At 38.0% G+C, this 17,169-nt stretch overlaps 1 protein-coding gene across 5 annotated transcripts in view; it reads left to right on the plus strand.

Annotated features, from left to right (window-relative positions):
• The first annotated feature begins 7,885 nt into the window (after positions 1 to 7,885).
• CB1H4orf45 (chromosome B1 C4orf45 homolog) overlaps positions 7,886 to 17,169 on the plus strand; it is a 98,847-nt gene continuing 89,563 nt past the window's right edge. For all 5 annotated transcript variants that reach the window (XR_006216709.1, XM_042983687.1, XM_042983688.1 and 2 more), the window contains exon 1: positions 7,886 to 8,045. Coding sequence is in view for 4 of the 5 variants with exons in the window: in XM_042983687.1 (XP_042839621.1) it covers positions 7,982 to 8,045 (64 nt within the window). In the remaining variant the exon portion in view is untranslated. The remainder of the gene's footprint in view (positions 8,046 to 17,169) is intronic.

Here is a 17,169-nt window from a genome sequence, read left to right on the forward strand (position 1 = left end):
CAGACACACGCTTAACTGACTGAGCCACCCAGGCGCCCCTGCATCTAGTATTTTCAAAGGGAGCTGGGAGTTTGTAGAGAAAATAACTTGAAGCATGTCTGGTGATCTGGTTGTGTGACAGGAAGAAAGTGAGTTGGGTAGAGGGAGGGTGCTGATGGAGGAAATTTTTCACAGGTAGATTTTTCCAGGCAGGACAAAGACTTACTCCAAGCAACAATGAAGTATGGCATAGTGCACTGAATTCAACTAAAGACCTGAGGGGTGGAGTTGAGGAGCTTCCAAATCAAAAGTACCTACCCTGACCCAATGCAGCCAGCAGTATACTCATTAAATAATAATAATAATAATAATAATAATAATAAAGCTGTCATCTAAAACTGAGTTGCCCTTTGGAACCCAAGAAAATCTGTTGGTGACCTTCTAAGAGAGCAATTCATAGAGGAAGGGACTTGTTTCCCTTCCTGTCTTGTCAAGGAGTCTGAGTCAGAATGGCGGTACATTGAATGGAATGGTAGCCAGGAGCCCACTGGTAACTGTGTGAACTGAGGAACAGAGATTAGTAGAATTTCACTTTGGCCAGTGGAGAGACTTAAGCAAAATGTGTTTGAACGACAATTAAGTTAAAACTTAAAGCAGAGAATAGAAAAGATTGTACAGGCATTGGGGACTTCCAGAGATCCGTACTGGTTAAGGGAGAAGAGGAGAAATTTCCTAGGGGCTTGATCTTCTGTGATTATAAAGCTAAGAGGGGCATTACGCTAGGAAAATCTGGGATTGAAGGTTACTGTCACCTCATTTGTATTCCAGGCTGGAAAGCCATAATAACCCAGAGAGAATAGTTTCTACTTACAATCACTTTTTCCTATGGGAGAATTTCAGTCATACTAAAAGTACCATTTTGACTGATATGATTGTAGAAGATCAAATTTAGATTCCAGTTATAATAACACAGAAAAAATTAGCTGGATTTGAGAATTCACATTCTGTGTCATGAATGTACAATAAGCCAAAATTTTGACACTAAAGTCTCTGAAACTCACTGACCTCATTAATAAATCACGAGTAATATTTCTGTGTCATAACATTATTGTGCAGATAATGAGAAAACTCTTGGGGGAGTATTTAGCACAGTGCCAGGCACATAGTAAATGTCCAATTGTATTTGTTCATTGCTCGTTAAAGAAGGTTTTGCCAGAAAATTAAACTGGTCGCCAAAGAAAGACCACATAAAATGTTAGAGCAAACTCTAAGCGCTTTTGAAAGCCAAGGCACCATGCATGAGAAAGAGAGATGACAGTTTCTTTTATCACATAGAGTAGGGAGAAAAGCACCCTGAACTGAGAATCAGGAAGGTGGTTTTTTGTCCTGGCTCAGCTTCCAGCTCCCCTGTAGGCTTGGTTAGCTCATTAGCTAACCTCTCCCAGCATCAGATTGCCCGAGGGAAAAATGAGGGGCTCAGTCTCCATAATAGCTAAGGTCATTTTTAACAAGAACAATTCACATATTTGTAAGATATGACCATTACTGTTGCTAAAACACTTGCTTTGATTATTTATCATTTTTTGATGCATAGTATAACAATTAGGGGATAGCAATTATAATGTTTATGGTTTTAATTTTTTTAAAAAACGGCACTTTTATAGAAAAAGCTTAAGTGTGTCATGATCCCAAATTAAATTAACTACAACTGTGGGAAGTTGGATTGATTAGACAGACAGGGAATAATAACACCACTATATTCCTGGTGCTAATATCTGAATGATAGCTAAATGAGTAGGAGGAAGAATACAGATACTTTCCAAAGTTGGTCTTGCAAACCCAAATATAAAAAGTAAGGTTATTATGGTCACAGTTTAAATGTGTATTAGTCATGTGTATTTTCTAAAGGGAGAGCTGGGAAGTGGCAAAGGTGAAGGGTGGGGTGATGAGACTAATATTACGAGTATTTACTGAGTACATACTATGTGACAAGTACTGTGACAAACATTTTACTTTTTTTTTGCTCTTCGAGGTAGGCACAATAATTCTCATTTTACAGAAAATCAACCTGCCAATATTACACAGAACAGTTGTTGGGACTAGAAGCCAATTGTCTGACTTCATTCTGTGGGTTTTCTAAATTATTGCCTGAAAACACGAATATAGGGAAAGGACATTAAAATATTTGGTGCTTATGGGAATGCAAGCTAATGCAGCCACTCTGGAAAACAGTATGGAGGTTCCTCAAAAAACTAAAAATAGAACTACTGTATGACCCAGCAATTGCACTACTAGGCATTTATACACAGGATACAGGTGTGCTGTCTCGAAGGGACACATGCACCCCCATGTTCATAGCAGCCCTGTCAACAATAGTCGAAGTATGGAAAGAGCCCAAATGTCTGTCAATGGATGAATGGATAGAGAAGATGTGGTGTATATATATACAATGGAGTATTACTCTGCAATCAAAAAGAATGAAATCTTGCCATTTGCAACTACGTAGAGGGTATTATGCTAAGTGAAATTAGTCAGAGAAAGACAAAAATCCTATGACTTCACTCATATGAGGACTTTAAGAGACAAAACAGATGAGCATAAGGGAAGGGAAACAAAAATAATATAAAAACAGGCAGGGGGACAAAACAGAAGAGATTCATAAATATAGAGAACAAACTGAGGGTTACTGGAGGGGTTGTGGGAGGGGGGATGGGCTAAATGGGTAAGGGGCATTAAGGAATCTACTCCTGAAATCACTGTTGCACTATACGCTAACAAATTTGGATGTAATTTAAAAAAATAAAAAATAAAATTAAAACAAAACAAAACAAAAAGAAATGTATTTTATAGAAATAAAAGCACTAGTATATAACAATCTAAAAAAAAATTTTGGTGCTTAAAAGTATAAGGAAAGATTCGCTGGCACAGGGGTGGCAAAGCTCCCCAATTCCCAAAGTTTCCCATATTCCCAATTTGAGTATTATTATGTGACTTTAGCAAATTCTGACCTATATGCACCTGGAAATTAATACCACTCCTGTATTATAAGAGTTTCTGGTCAGTATCACATATATGTCATTAAAATGCAAAGCTCGATGCTTCCCCAAATGCTAGAACAAGGTATTTTTGCAGGGCCACAGCACAGGCCTCTGCAGTTGTACTGTTGAAGTGGTTAAATTGGCGAAGCCAGACAATAGCCAGAATTTCACTTGTGCCGAGCAGCAAAGCCTGTTTGTTTCATTAGAGGAAGCTGCTACTGATTCATAAACAATAGGGATTTTCTCTAATAGAAGTGCATCTGGTGGCCACAGGAGATCATCTTTCATCCCCTCTAATGAGTTCAAAAGCTGTCATAACATTTTATGATGATTTGGGCTTAATTGTAACTGTTGTATTAGCCTGTTGTGTAGCATATAGAAATCCACACCTAGTTAATACTTTTATTTATTGGCCTTGGTTTCCTTTTTCTTTTATTTATCCTGTCTTCTTTTGTGGTATTACTACTACTCACTACTCACCCAAGCTGGAAAACTGGGGTCATCCTGACTCCTTACAATCTCTACTCGACACATTCCCAAATGTGTCTCTTCTCCGTTGCTATCACCTCTTGCCTTGGCTCAGGCTCTCATCTTTTCTTTCCTGGACCAATTCAACAGCCACCAGCTGGGGCATCCTCTCCAAAGGCTTTTCTGCTCAAGCTCATTCTCCACACAATCGAGCATCTTCTGTTTAAACCCAAGACCAGGCTCTACCATTAAAAACCTTTCAGGGGTCTTCCTTGTTCATGGTCCGCTTTGTCCCCATCTCAGTCAGGACCTCCAGCAGCAGTGAACTTGAATTTTGGCTGTTTCCTCCACCTCAGCCTTTTGCTCAAGCTATCCCCTTTGTCCTAATGTCCTCTCTGTCCACCCCGTCCTCCATTCCCCCATTCCTTACCTAGATGCTCACCATTCTTTGAAATGCAGTTCAGATGTCACTTCCTCCAAGAAGCCCTGTCTCACCACATGTGAGCCCTCACCTTCTGTCCCAGGCTTTGGCAGGTGATGTTCCTCTCTTGTGCATTAGTACACTAGCAGCTTTCTTCAGAAAAGCAAAAATACTCTCAGGATTTCTTTCAGTTAGCAAAAACAGGTACTATTGTAGGTCTTTTGTAAAAGCAAATGTGAACTAACATGAACTTTCAGAAACCGGAAAGACTCTTCCCTTTATGCCATTTCAAATTACAAAAGGTTCCATAGAGGGGCATCTGGGTGGCTCGGTGCATTAAGTGACCAACTCTAGATTTCTGCTCAGGTCGTGATCTCATGGTTCATGGGATTGAGCCCCATGTCAGGCTCTGCACTAACAGTGCAGAGCCTGGTAGAAATTCTCTCTCTCTGCCCCCCTCTCTCTGCCTCTCCTCTGCTTGTGCTCTCACTCACTCTCAATAAATAAATAAATAAATAAATAAATAAATAAATAAATACTTTAAAAAAAAAGGTTTCTATAGGACTGCTCTGCCTTTGGATATTAAGGAAACCTGTGTTTACTAAACATCTTACTGTAATAATCATTGACCTTACTACATTTTATCATAACTCTCTGTTGATGTGTCCGTTGTCCTCCTATAGAATGTTAACTCATGCTGTTAGAAGTAGGATAGAAAAAGGTCAACAGGCAGATAGTAAAATACACAAGAGACATGACCAGAAGGGTCATAGAAAAGAATGCAAATGACTCTCAAACATATGAAAAGGTGTTCAATCTTGATAATAATGAGAGAAATATAAATTACTATGTTACCGTTACTTATCTGTCATAAATCCAAAAGTCTGACAACATACTCTGTGGGTGAGGCTATATGGAATAGGCATTCTCACACATTGCTGTTGGAATACAACTTGGTACAATCATTACGGGGGGACATTTGGCAATATCAAACAAATTTACATATGCTTTTATCCTTTGGTCACACTTCTAAGAATATATCCCAAAGGTGTTCTGCAAAATATATGAGAAGATGTATGTAGAGAGCTATACTCTGTAGCACTTTTTATAACAACAAAATATTGGAAACAGCCCATATAACAATAGAAGACTGGCTGGATAAATTATGGTAAATATATACAATAGAGTATTTTGAGGCTGTCCAAAAATGAGAAATATCTTTACATAATTCCATAAAGTAATTGCCAGATGTGTTCAGTGACAAAAGCAAGGTGGAAAACGTGTTCAGTTGACTACCGTTTTTCTGAGAAAGGGGAGGACAGTATATATTTACTTATAGTTTTTAAAAGTTTTCCTAGGGCACCTGGGAGGCTCAGTTGGTTAAGTGCCCAACTCAATTTCGGCTCAGGTACATGATCTCATGATTCATGAGATTGAGCCACATGTAGGGCTCTGTGCTGACAGCAAGAAGCCTGCTTGGGATTCTCTCTCTCCCTCTCTCCCTGCCCTTCCCCACCTCTTGCTAGCATGCACTTAACCGACTGAGCCACCCAGGTGCCCCCATTTGTAACAGTTTCTAAGATGAAGGGGAAGACTGTATTTCCCTTCATGGGTTAATGGGAGGTCGTCAGCCCAAAGCCAAGATCTCCTTTATTTTCTGCTCATTTTACTAAGGAATTACTTTTCCTCATCTAGCTTCTTCCTTCCTTTCTCTTCCCAGCACCACAAAACCCACGAGCCCAAGGAGCAGGTTCCTATCTTCCACTAGTAGGTTTCCAATACAGACAGCTTGGAAAATGATAGGTCTAAAGACACAGATAGGGAATTTTCTGAGAGAAGCTTTCAGCTAGGGATAGAGAGCCCTGGCTGTAATAACCAGAACTAGGCAACTTAAGAAAAAGTAGAAAACTTCTGAAACTGCAGAGGGCCGCTATAGAGGGCACAAAGATGCAGCGCAGGTCAAGATCAAAGAAAATGACACCAAAGAAGATCAGTAGCAAAACAAACACCGACTCTTGTTGCCTACACAAGGGAAAAAGGATCATTTTCTGTTTAGAAGGGTTGAGCGGTTACAATGAGGGGCATTCCTGTATAACATATACGTACACCTATGCTGTCTGGTCCTCACACATCAGGTTCTCTGGAAGTTGGCGGGGGGGTGGGGCAAGATGGTTCTTTGGGACCTACACCTGTGAACAGAAGGAGATAGAAACATGATTGGGCAGAGGGAGAAGTTGAACTGTGATGAGGGCTCAACAAATTTTAGTCCATCACGTAAAAAAAATTGTTTTGTGGCAGACAGCAATGATTGGCTATTATACTCCCACCTCACTTAGTCACCTGACACAGGCTGCCCAGGAAAGGGCTCAACTCCCAACAGAAGGGGCAGTTGTCTGCAGCTAAAGCAAACCCTGAAGGAGCTGTCAGCCAGAAACTGTCTGCTGACCGCATCTCCTGCAACTAGAAAACAAGCCCTTCCTTGAAGGGGAATCTGGGTGGCACATCTCTCTGCCTACCATGCTACCAAACCTCTTCATAGTTCATAAAGACTCTTTGTACTTTTTAAAAATTTTTTTAAGTTTATTTATTCATTTGGAGAGAGAAAGAGCACAAGCAGGTAAGGGGCAGAGAGAAAGAGAGACAGAATCCCAAGCAGGCTCTATGCCATCAGTGCAGAGAACCCGACGTGGGGCTTGAACTCACAAACTGTGAGATCATGACCTAAGCCAAGATCAAGAGTCAGACACTTAACCAAGTGCACCACCCAAGTGCTCCAAGACTCTTTATATTTTAATTTTTTTCGAAGACAAACAAAAGGTACTACATTTAGTAAAGAACCTCATATATTTAGTGTTGAATTTGAAATTACCATTAGAATTTCTATTCCACGGATTATCAGGTTGATGGTCATTATATTTCTGGGCAGGCTGAAATTAGCTGTTCATTCACTTATTCACCCCACAAACGTTTATTAAGTATCAGTTGCATCGAAGTGTCTGGAAATTGAAAGATGAATAAAGATGCTTTTCCCATGAACTCTTGGGAATTAGATTCTAGTGGGGTGGCAGATAATTAAATAGACAGGACAAATGGTAAGAGTTTAAAAGACAGGTATAAGCAATACGCTATAGAAGTTTAAGGGTCATGAAGGAGAAAATACTCAGCTATGTCTGTAGGCATCCTCCTGGGAGAGGACAGGTGGCTTCTGGCTCTCAGATGACAAGAAATATTTGCATAGGAACATTATAGGAAGAATGAATTGTATGTGTAAAGACTCACAAGAATGAAAGAGCATCACATGTTATGGGAACCGTAAATACACTGATATGACCAAGGCACATATTGTAAGTATCGGAATTGGGGCTGGGAAGATACATAGACATAGATACAGATATCATTGTTCATTCATTAATATAATTTTATATTGTAATTTATCTAGCCAGTGTTTCTGAAATACTTTTTTTAAAAAAATTTTTTTTTTAACGTTTATTTATTTTTGAGACAGAGAGAGACAGAGCATGAACGGGGGAGGGTCAGAGAGAGGGAGACACAGAATCTGAAATAGGCTCCAGGCTCTGAGCTGTCAGCACAGAGCCCGACACGGGGCTCGAACTCACAGACCGCGAGATCATGACCTGAGCCGAGGTCGGCCGCTCAACCGACTGAGCCACCCAGGCGCCCCATGAAATACGTTTAATCATGATTTGTGGTTTTTGCCTATTGTTTTGTTTGCAATAACACTCCTCTGCAGGACATTCTTTGGGAAATATTGAATGAAGTCTTGATTGAGCCTGCCAGGTTATCTGTGACATAAGTCTATTCTAGATCTAGTACCTGAACAGGTCTGTTCTGACTTGATACTGACAGATTTAAAAAATATATTATTAGCTACAGTTTCTGGGAATGTTACGACGGTATCCATCTCTCCTTGGATACTGGAATACAGAACTTTGTTAGAAGGAACACCATATCTCCCTGTTGTAAAGAGTCCTTGACAACCACCCAGTTCGTGGCAGAGACAGGGAGAACAGAGACTGCAGAGTCTTTGACTCTTTCTGGGGCTAACACCTGAGCCATGGCGTCTGTATCATTTCGAGACCCAGTATCTTCCACAGTGGGAAAACGGATGATTGTTACAGGTAAAGAGTTTTTGTGTATGCTTTCACAAGGAAATCTACACTTTCTTTATCCCTCACCTCTATGATGCTCAGATATGATACTCACGTAATGGATGGAAGAATGGAATAATCACATATGTTTATTTTATACAATACTGCTACTCTTACGCACACAGTGTGGGCATCAACACCATGCAGCCATCAACAGATCGGCGACATCCCAGTTTTCACTATATCTAAGCTAACTTTCACAAAGGAACATTTTTATATCATAAAGTTTATGTTTCTTTAATGGGAACTACTTCGATGTTAACAAAAAGTATACGTTTGATCAAATTTTAATTATTACTGATTTAACCTTTTTGTGTTTTTAGAAGTTTGACGTATTTGGTTAATAAGCATTTTGCAAAATGCACATTAAACCCCAGAACAATTGTTGGCTTGCATTTTCCTTCAACTTGCTTTAAATGATTTGAATGGTGTTTCTGTGTGGAATTACAATAACATGTAATTAAATAGAATACTGTATGACTAATTGTGATAAGTCTGCAAGAAATAAACTAAATTTCATCTTATTTCCTTCATAATTTGAAGTCATGAGCATATTTTATAAGCTTCTCCCCTTGCCTATCTATGAAGTTCCACTTGAATCATGGGAAAGCTGGCCCCACCTATTTGCTGTCCATGTACGATTCCAGTATACATGTATACAAGTATCAGCACTGGAAACCTGTACCCCATGAGAACAAACTTTATCAACTAGAGTACAATGCCTCCTTGCAGTACCTCTTGCCTTTAGACTTAAAGACTCTAGTCATTTCCTAAGTTACTTAGGTGAACATCTTTTCCCTCCATCCCCTTCAGTTAGACTCTCTTGTCACAGTCTGAACTCCTTCCTGGAACCCCCCCCCCCCCACTTCTTAAATTATTTTTAAAAAAATTTGTATGCATCAAAATTTGCTCTTTGTGCTGTAAAGTCTATTGACAAATTCATAAGGCCATGTACCCACCATCAGAGTACCATACAGAATAGTTTGACCCCTCTAACAATCACTTGAACGTCACCTATTCATTTCTTCATTTGCTCTCCCCGAGCTCCTAGCAACCATTAATCTTTTCACTGTGTCTATAGTTTTGCCTTTTCCTGAATGTCATAGAGCTGGAATCATACAGCATCTAGCCTTGTCAGATTGGCTTCTTTCACTTGCCAATACGCGTTAAGCTTCCTTCATGACTTTTCATGGCTTGATGGTTCATTTCTTTTTAGAAATATTCCATCATGTGGGTATCTCATCATTTACCTATTCATCTATTGAAGGACACCTCGGCTGCTTTCAGTTATTAGCAACTCTGAAAAAAAGTCTCTACAAACATTTGTGTGCTGGCCCAAGTGTGGATATGTTTTCAAATCAGTCTGGTAAATACCTAGGAATATGATTGCTGAGTCGTATGGTAAGTCTGTGGGTAGCTTTGTAAGAAACTGCCCAACTGTCTTCCCAGGCAGCTGTGTCGTTTGCATTTCCACCAGCAATGGGTGAGCATTGCCTGTTGCTGCGGCATCCTTGCTAGCATTTGGTTTTGTTTATTTGTTTTGTTTTGTTTTTTACTTTAAGCCATTCTAATAGGTATGTAGTTACATCTCACTGCTGTTTTCATTCAAAATTCCTTAATGACTAATGTTTATGGACTTGTTTGCCATCTGTATATCTTCCTTGGTGAGATGTCTGTTCATGTTGGCCTATTTTGTAATTGGGTGTTTTGTTTTCTTATCGTTGAGTTTTAAAGTTCTGTATATATTTTGGATACAAGTCCTCTATCAGATAAGTGTTTTGCAAATGCACAAATGTCTTCTTCCCAATCTGTGACTTGTCTTTTCATTTGCTTAGCACAGTCTTTTTCATATAGAGGAATTTTGGTTTTTTTTTTAATGTTTATTTTTGAGAGAGAAAGAGAAACAGAGTGTGAATGGTGAAGGTGCAGAGAGAGAGAGAGACACAGAATTTGAAGCAGGCTCCAGGCTCTGAGCTGTCAGCACAGAGCTCCACGCGGGGCTTGAACTCACGAACCACAAGATCATGACCTGAGCTGAAGTCAGACACTAAACTGACTAAGCCACCCAGGCGCCCCCTCATGGATTACACTTCTGATGTTGTATCTAAAAACTTTTCACCAAACCCAAGATCACCTAGATTTTTCTTCTCTTTTTTTTTTTTTTTTTCTAAAAATGTTACCCTTACGTGTTTTCAGTTAGATCAATGATTTGTTTTGAGGTGATTTTTCTGTTTCTTAAACTTTTCATTGAACATCAGCCAATAAATTTCCTCTTTTCCTTAAGCCAGTTTGGGTTAGGTTTTCTGTCACTTGCAACTGTTTTTCTTCACTGATAACTTAAAATTTCTTCTAATTTATGTCAGTGTATACTTAGTGTCATGTATTTACATAGTTCCAAGTTGTCATCTTCGAGAGATTTCAGTATATTGATATAGAATAATTAACTTCACATTTTCCTGTATTTTAAATTTAATTTCCAGATTTTCACTGTTATAATAAAGCTGCATGAATACTTTTACATAAATTATTTTTCTCTTTCTGTTATTTTCTTGTGGTATATTTACAAAGAATGGAATTAGCAGGTGAGAGATAAAGGAAGACTCCATTATTCTACAAGATGATTCAGTGTGTATTTACTTAGTGTACTTTGACTGGTTACCTAATTTGACCACTCCATCAACTTTTATATTTCTATCAAATTTTAATATTTGTCTTTCAAAGTATATTTTTGAAACTAATTTTTTTAAGTTTACATATTTAGAGGGAGAGAGACCACACGCACAAGCAAGGGTGGGGCAGAGAGAGCATCCCAAGCAGGCTTCAGTGTGCTGACAGCACAGAGCCAGACATGGGGTTCCATCTCACAATCCATGAGATCATGACCTGAGCCAAAATTGAGAGTCAGGCACTGAACTGACTGAGCCATCCAGGGGCCCCAAAACTAAATTTTTAGCATAATGCTCTGAAATTAAATTTAACAAATGTAAACTGAATCCCTATTCAATCTTAAAAACTTGTCCAGGAGGGGTGCCTGGCTGGCTTAGTCAGAAAAAGAAGCATTTGGAACTCTTGATCTAAGGGTCATGAGTTTGAGCCCCATGTTGGGCACAGAGATTACTAAAAAAAATTAACAAATAAAATAAATAATTTGGGGCTCCTGGCTGGTTTCGTTTGTGGAGGTTGTGACTCTTGATCTTGGGGTTGTGAGTTCTAGCCCCATGTGGGGTGTGGAGATTGCTTAAAAATAAAATCTTAAAAAAAAAAATAAGTAAATAAAAATAAAAACTTGCCCAGGAACTTTGGAGTTTACAAAAATGAACATGAATAAGATGTTCTTTTTCTTCTAGAAGCTTATAATCTGTTACTATGTTTAAAATATTACAGGTTATGCTGTTATCCTATTTGTATAATGTAAATACCCATCATAGCATAGTGTGGTATTAAAAGGAAACACAAATTTAATTCCAAAGCCTTAAGAAATAATGTAAAAGATGTAGAAAAGGAGGAAAATTATATTACACTGCACCCCACAAACTAAACCATACATTTTTTGTTTTTCTTGTTCATTTCTTTTCTTTTTAAATATCATAATTAGCATAAATTACCTCCTGCATTATAGGTGGATTTAGAATGTATTTAGTTTGCATTTAATAAAGGGATAGAGAATCTCTTTGAAAAAAATGTCAGTGAGTTCAGCTTTTAAACTTTAAAAAAAGGTTGACATGTAACTGTTAAAAACAAAACAGGCTCAAAATGGAGTTACTCATGCTAAGCCTCACCTTACCAAACTGAGACTTGGTTCAAACAGCATAGGCTCTCTCAGAAATGGGTCTTACTTACACCAGCCTATGAGGCTAGCCTGATCAGCACTAGTTAGATAATCTGCCTGATAGATGCCTGCAATCCCCTAAAGGAAAGTAACCCTGTAATAACCAATCCGCTTTTTGCCTAGTATAATTTCCTTGTTCTTGCTTCGTGCCTATAAAAGTCTTCTTGTTTTGCACAGTTCCTGGAGCTCCTTTCCATCTGCTAGACTGGTTCCAGACAATTCATGAATCACTGAGCAAAGCCAATAAGATCTTTAACATTTGCTCCATTGAATTTTGTTTTGTAGTAACACATACTCCAGAAAGTACACTAATCCAGTATTCAGCTTGATAACATTTCATGAAGTGAACACTGTGCCTATGTATTTACTTCTTACATCAAGATAGCCAACATTTTCATCACCCTAAAAAGTTGCTTAATGATCTTTCCCAGTCAATCCCCCCAAAGTCAAACAATGTTCTGCTTTCAATAATCCATATGTTTTTTGATAACTGTGAGTTTAATCTGATAGGGCAAATTAATTACTTATACTTTTAAGACATTTTGTTTGTGGGCTTATTCTACCATAAAGGATTCACTAGCAGGGGTGCCTGGGTGGCTCAGTCAGTTGAATGTCCGATTCAGCTCGGGTCATGATTCACGGTTCGTGAGTTCGAGCCCCGCATCGGGCTCTGTGCTGACAGCTCAGAGCCTGGAGCCTGCTTCCGATTCTGTGTCTCCGTCTTTCTCTGTCCCTCTCCCCCCATGCTCTGTCTCTTTCTCTCAAAAATAAACATTTAAAAAAATGTTTAAAAAAAAAGGATTCATTAGCAATTTGTTAAGTTCTAAGACATAGTGAGGAGATTTGTAAAGGTGTGATTTTTGCATTACAGAGATCTTATATGAAAACTAATATCACAAACAAAATTATGAAGAGATTTTAAAAATATTTTAGAGCATGGTTATATATCTTTAAAACATCTGTTTACAAAATAACAGGTTGCCCAGTTCTAGGTCCTATGAGGTTTTAAAATTTAATTACATTTATTTAAAAATACATTCTTTAAATTGAAGACAACACAAACAAATGGAAAGATAATCCATGCTTGTGGACTGGAAGAACAAATATTGCTAAACTGTCCATATCCAAAGAAAGCTATAGATTTGATACAATCTCTACCAAAATACCAACAGCATTTTTTCATAGAACTAGAACAAATAATCTTAAAATGTATATGGACACAAAAGACACTGAATAGCCAAAGCAATCTTGAAAATGCAGAACAAAACTGGATGTATCAAAATCCTAGATTTCAAGGTATACTACAAAGCTGTAGCAATCAAAACAGTATGGTACTGGCACAAAAATAGACACACAGATGAATGGAACAGAATAGAGAGCCCAGAACTTAACCCGTGATTATATAGTCAAATCATCTTTGATAAAGGAGGCAATAATGGGCAATGGTAAAAGGACAGTCTCTTCAACAAATGGTGTTGGGAAAATTGGATAGGTCCATGCAAAATAAGGAAACTGGGCCACTTTCTTATACCATACACAAAATGGATTAAGGACATGAAACCATAAAAATCATAGAAGAGACACAGGCAATAATCTTTCTGACATCAGACATAGCAACATTTTTCTAGCTATGTCTCCTGAGGCAAAAGAAACAAAAGCAAAAATAAACTGTTGGAACTATATCAAAGTAAAAAACTTCTGCACAGTCAAAGGAAACAATCAACAAAACTAAAAGAAAACCTACTGAGGGTGCCTGGGTGGCTCAGTCATTAAGCATCTGACTTCAAGTCAGGTCATGATCTCATGGTTCATGGGTTCATGAGTTTGAGTCCCACATTGGATGAACATGAGCCCCACTTCAGGTAAAACACAAGCCCTGCTTCAGGTGAGCCCTGCTTCTCTCTCTTTCTCTTTCTCTCTCCCCCTCATAGGAATCTCTCTCTCTTTGCCCCTTGCTCACTTGCACCCTCTCTCCTTCTCTCAAAAGAAGAAGAAGAAGAAGAAGAAGAAGAAGAAGAAGAAGAAGAAAAGAAAAGTGTACTGAATCAGAGAAGATATTTGCAAATGACATATCCAAAAAAAAGGTTAATATCCAAAATACATAAAGAACATATACAACTCAACACCAAAATCATGATCATCATCATCATCATCATCATCATCTTCATCATTATTTATTTAAAAGTGGGCAGAAGACATGAACAGACATTTCTCCAAAGAAGACATACAGATGGCCAACAGACACATGAAAAGATGCTCAACATCACTCATGTTGAAATGCAAATTAAAAGTACAATGAACTATCACGTCATATCTTTCAGAATGGCTAAAATCACAAGAAACATAAGAAACAAGAAGTGTTGGTGAGGATGTGGAGAAAAAGGAACACTTGTGCACTGTTGGTGGGAATGCAAACCAGTGCAGCCATTGTGGAAAATAGTATGGGAGTTCCTCAAAAATTTTAAATGGAACTACCCTATGATCCAGTCATCACGATACAATTTGCTCAAAGAATATGAAAACACTAGTTTAAAATGACATATGTGCCCCTATGTTTATTGCAGCATTATTTACAATAGCCAAATTATGGAAGCAGCCCAATGTCCATCAATAAATGAATGGATAAAGAAGATGTGGTACACACACACACACACACACACAGACACACACACACACACACACACACACACACACACACACAGACAGAGCAATATTACTCAGCCATAAAAAAGAATGAACTCTTGCCATTTGCAACATCATAGATGGATCGAGAGAGTATATAATGCTAAGTAAAATAAGTCAGTCAGAGGGGCGCCTGGGTGGCTCAGATCATGATCTCGCGGTCCGTGAGTTCAAACCCCATGTTGGGCTCTGTGCTGACAGCTCAGAGCCTGGAGCCTGTTTCAGATTCTGTGTCTCCCTCTCTCTGACCCTCCCCTGTTCATGCTCTGTCTCTCCCTGTCTCAAAAATAAATAAAACGTTAAAAAAAATAAGTCAGTCAGAGAAAAATAAATATCATATGATTTCACTCATATGTGGAATTTAAGAAATAAGACAAACAGGAGACAAAGCAAGAATTTCCCTTTCTTTCTTTCTTTTTCTTTCTTTCTTTCTTTCTTTCTTTCTTTCTTTCTTTCTTTCTTTCCTTATTTCTTTCTTTCTTTTTAATTTTATTCTTTAAATTTATATCCAAATCAGTTAGCATATAGTGCAACAGTGATTTCAGGAGTAGATTCCTTAATGCTCCTTACCCATTTAGCCCATCCCCCCCTCCCATATCACCTCCAGTAACCAAGAAACAGATTCTTAACTATGGAGAACAAACAGATGGTTACCAGAGGGGAGGTGGGTGGGGGCTGGGTGAAATAGGTGATGGGGATTACGAGTTCATTTATCACAATGAGCACTGAGTAACGTATAGAATTGTTGAATCACTATATCGTGCACCTGAAATAATATAACACTGTGTGTTAACTATACTGGAATTAAAATTTAAAAAAAGAAAAGAAAAGAAATACATTCCTTCATTCAAACTCTTTCATGAATTCCCACTTGGTTCAAATTAAAGAGATAGATGGAATAATTAATATGGGTTATTAAATTAAAAAGGCAGCATAAAAAATGATCTAATTTAACCTATCATTTTTCAGATGGAAATACTGAGGTTCAGAGAGCTAAGCAAGTTGCTTAAGGTCACACAGCCTTGATCAGAAGAATAGAAGTGTTCACTTGCCCCCTAATTATATGGCATATTTATGTGCATTATATCCAGATTACTTACTGAATAAAAAATTGATGTATTTAGTCAGATATCATATACCTACTAGAAAATCTGCTCCTGTAAATCAGGAATATTGTAGAATCCTACCATATAAAGGAATGATCACAGCATGGGAGTTCTGTTAGAAATATATTAGAATTGGAAATACTCTTAAGGAAATGGCCAAAACCCAATATGATGAATGAAACTATAAGTGGTAGAAGTACATAAATGTGTCTGTAATTTTGAAAAGCACTGCTCCATTAGCCTGGGTTTCAGACCCATTTATTCATCTCATTTTTTGCCCTGGGAAACTGTCACACTAATAGTTATGTCTCAAATTCAATTACTTTAAAAATAGAAAATGACTCTTCACACTGAACTGCCACTGGTTTCCTACTTGAAGAGAGAATAAAATTGTCCTACAGCAAATTCACCTGATGCCTCATCACTATAATTCATGAAGCAAATATTTTACATTTTTGAAAACTAATTCATGACAAAAGCTTATACATTTTAATGGTACTGACACATTCGGTTGGCTAATCTGCGTTTTATTCTGTAGACACAATATATGATTTGCCTGAATCGAAATTTATCTCTAAGGGACAGCAGTTCCAAATCAGTCCTAACTTGCTGGTCATCTAAATCGTCACTGATGTAATTTGTGAGAAAACAAAAACAAAAATAAAAAGAAAGAAATCCAAAACATCAGTTACTGCTTTCACTTTGAAAAGCAGGACAAGCTTTGTCTCATATTCTGTTTTTTGTTTGTTTGTTTGTTTGTTTGTTTGTTTGTTATTTTGGGTTGTTTTGAAGAACAATAAACACTTTTATTATATGAACCCAAATGGGAAGGAGTAGGATTTATTTGCCTTTCTAGGCTTTCATTTAATTTTCCAAAGTTGATCCTTTGTAGGTTACATTAATATCATTAAAAAAAATGTTTTTAATGTGTATTTATTTTTGAGAGAGAGAGACAGAGACAGAGTGTGAGGAGGGGAGGGGCAGAGAGAGAGGGAGACACAGAATCTGAAGCAGGCTCCAGGCTCCTAGTCGTCAGCACAGAGCCTGATGTGGGGCTTGAAATCATGGGCCGCGAGATCATGACCTGAGACAAAGTCGGACACTTAACTGACTGAGCTAGCCAGGCGCCCCATAATATCATTTCTTTAAATCAGGGACGAATGCTCAGGATGAAGCAAGAAAAGTTTTTTGTTGTTGGATCAGGGTTTGAAAAAATGGATGTTTCTGTTAAAGCTTAGCTGATTGTTCACTGTAAGCTGGGCACCATGCTACCTACTAGGAAATAGATACACATGAACCGCTTGCTTCAAGAGGCAAAGACTAGCAAACTGAGGCATCATCGTGGCTTTTTTTCTTAACCTAACTTTAAGGATAATTGTACCTATTTCCAAAGGCTTGTTAGGATGATTTAGTGGAATGAAAGTGGCCTTTATATAACATGAATTCAATTAACTTTTTAAACTTTTTTTTCTTAAGA

Source organism: Panthera tigris, chromosome B1 (assembly GCF_018350195.1).
Source record: "Panthera tigris isolate Pti1 chromosome B1, P.tigris_Pti1_mat1.1, whole genome shotgun sequence".
Classification (NCBI taxonomy): Eukaryota; Metazoa; Chordata; class Mammalia; order Carnivora; family Felidae; genus Panthera; species Panthera tigris.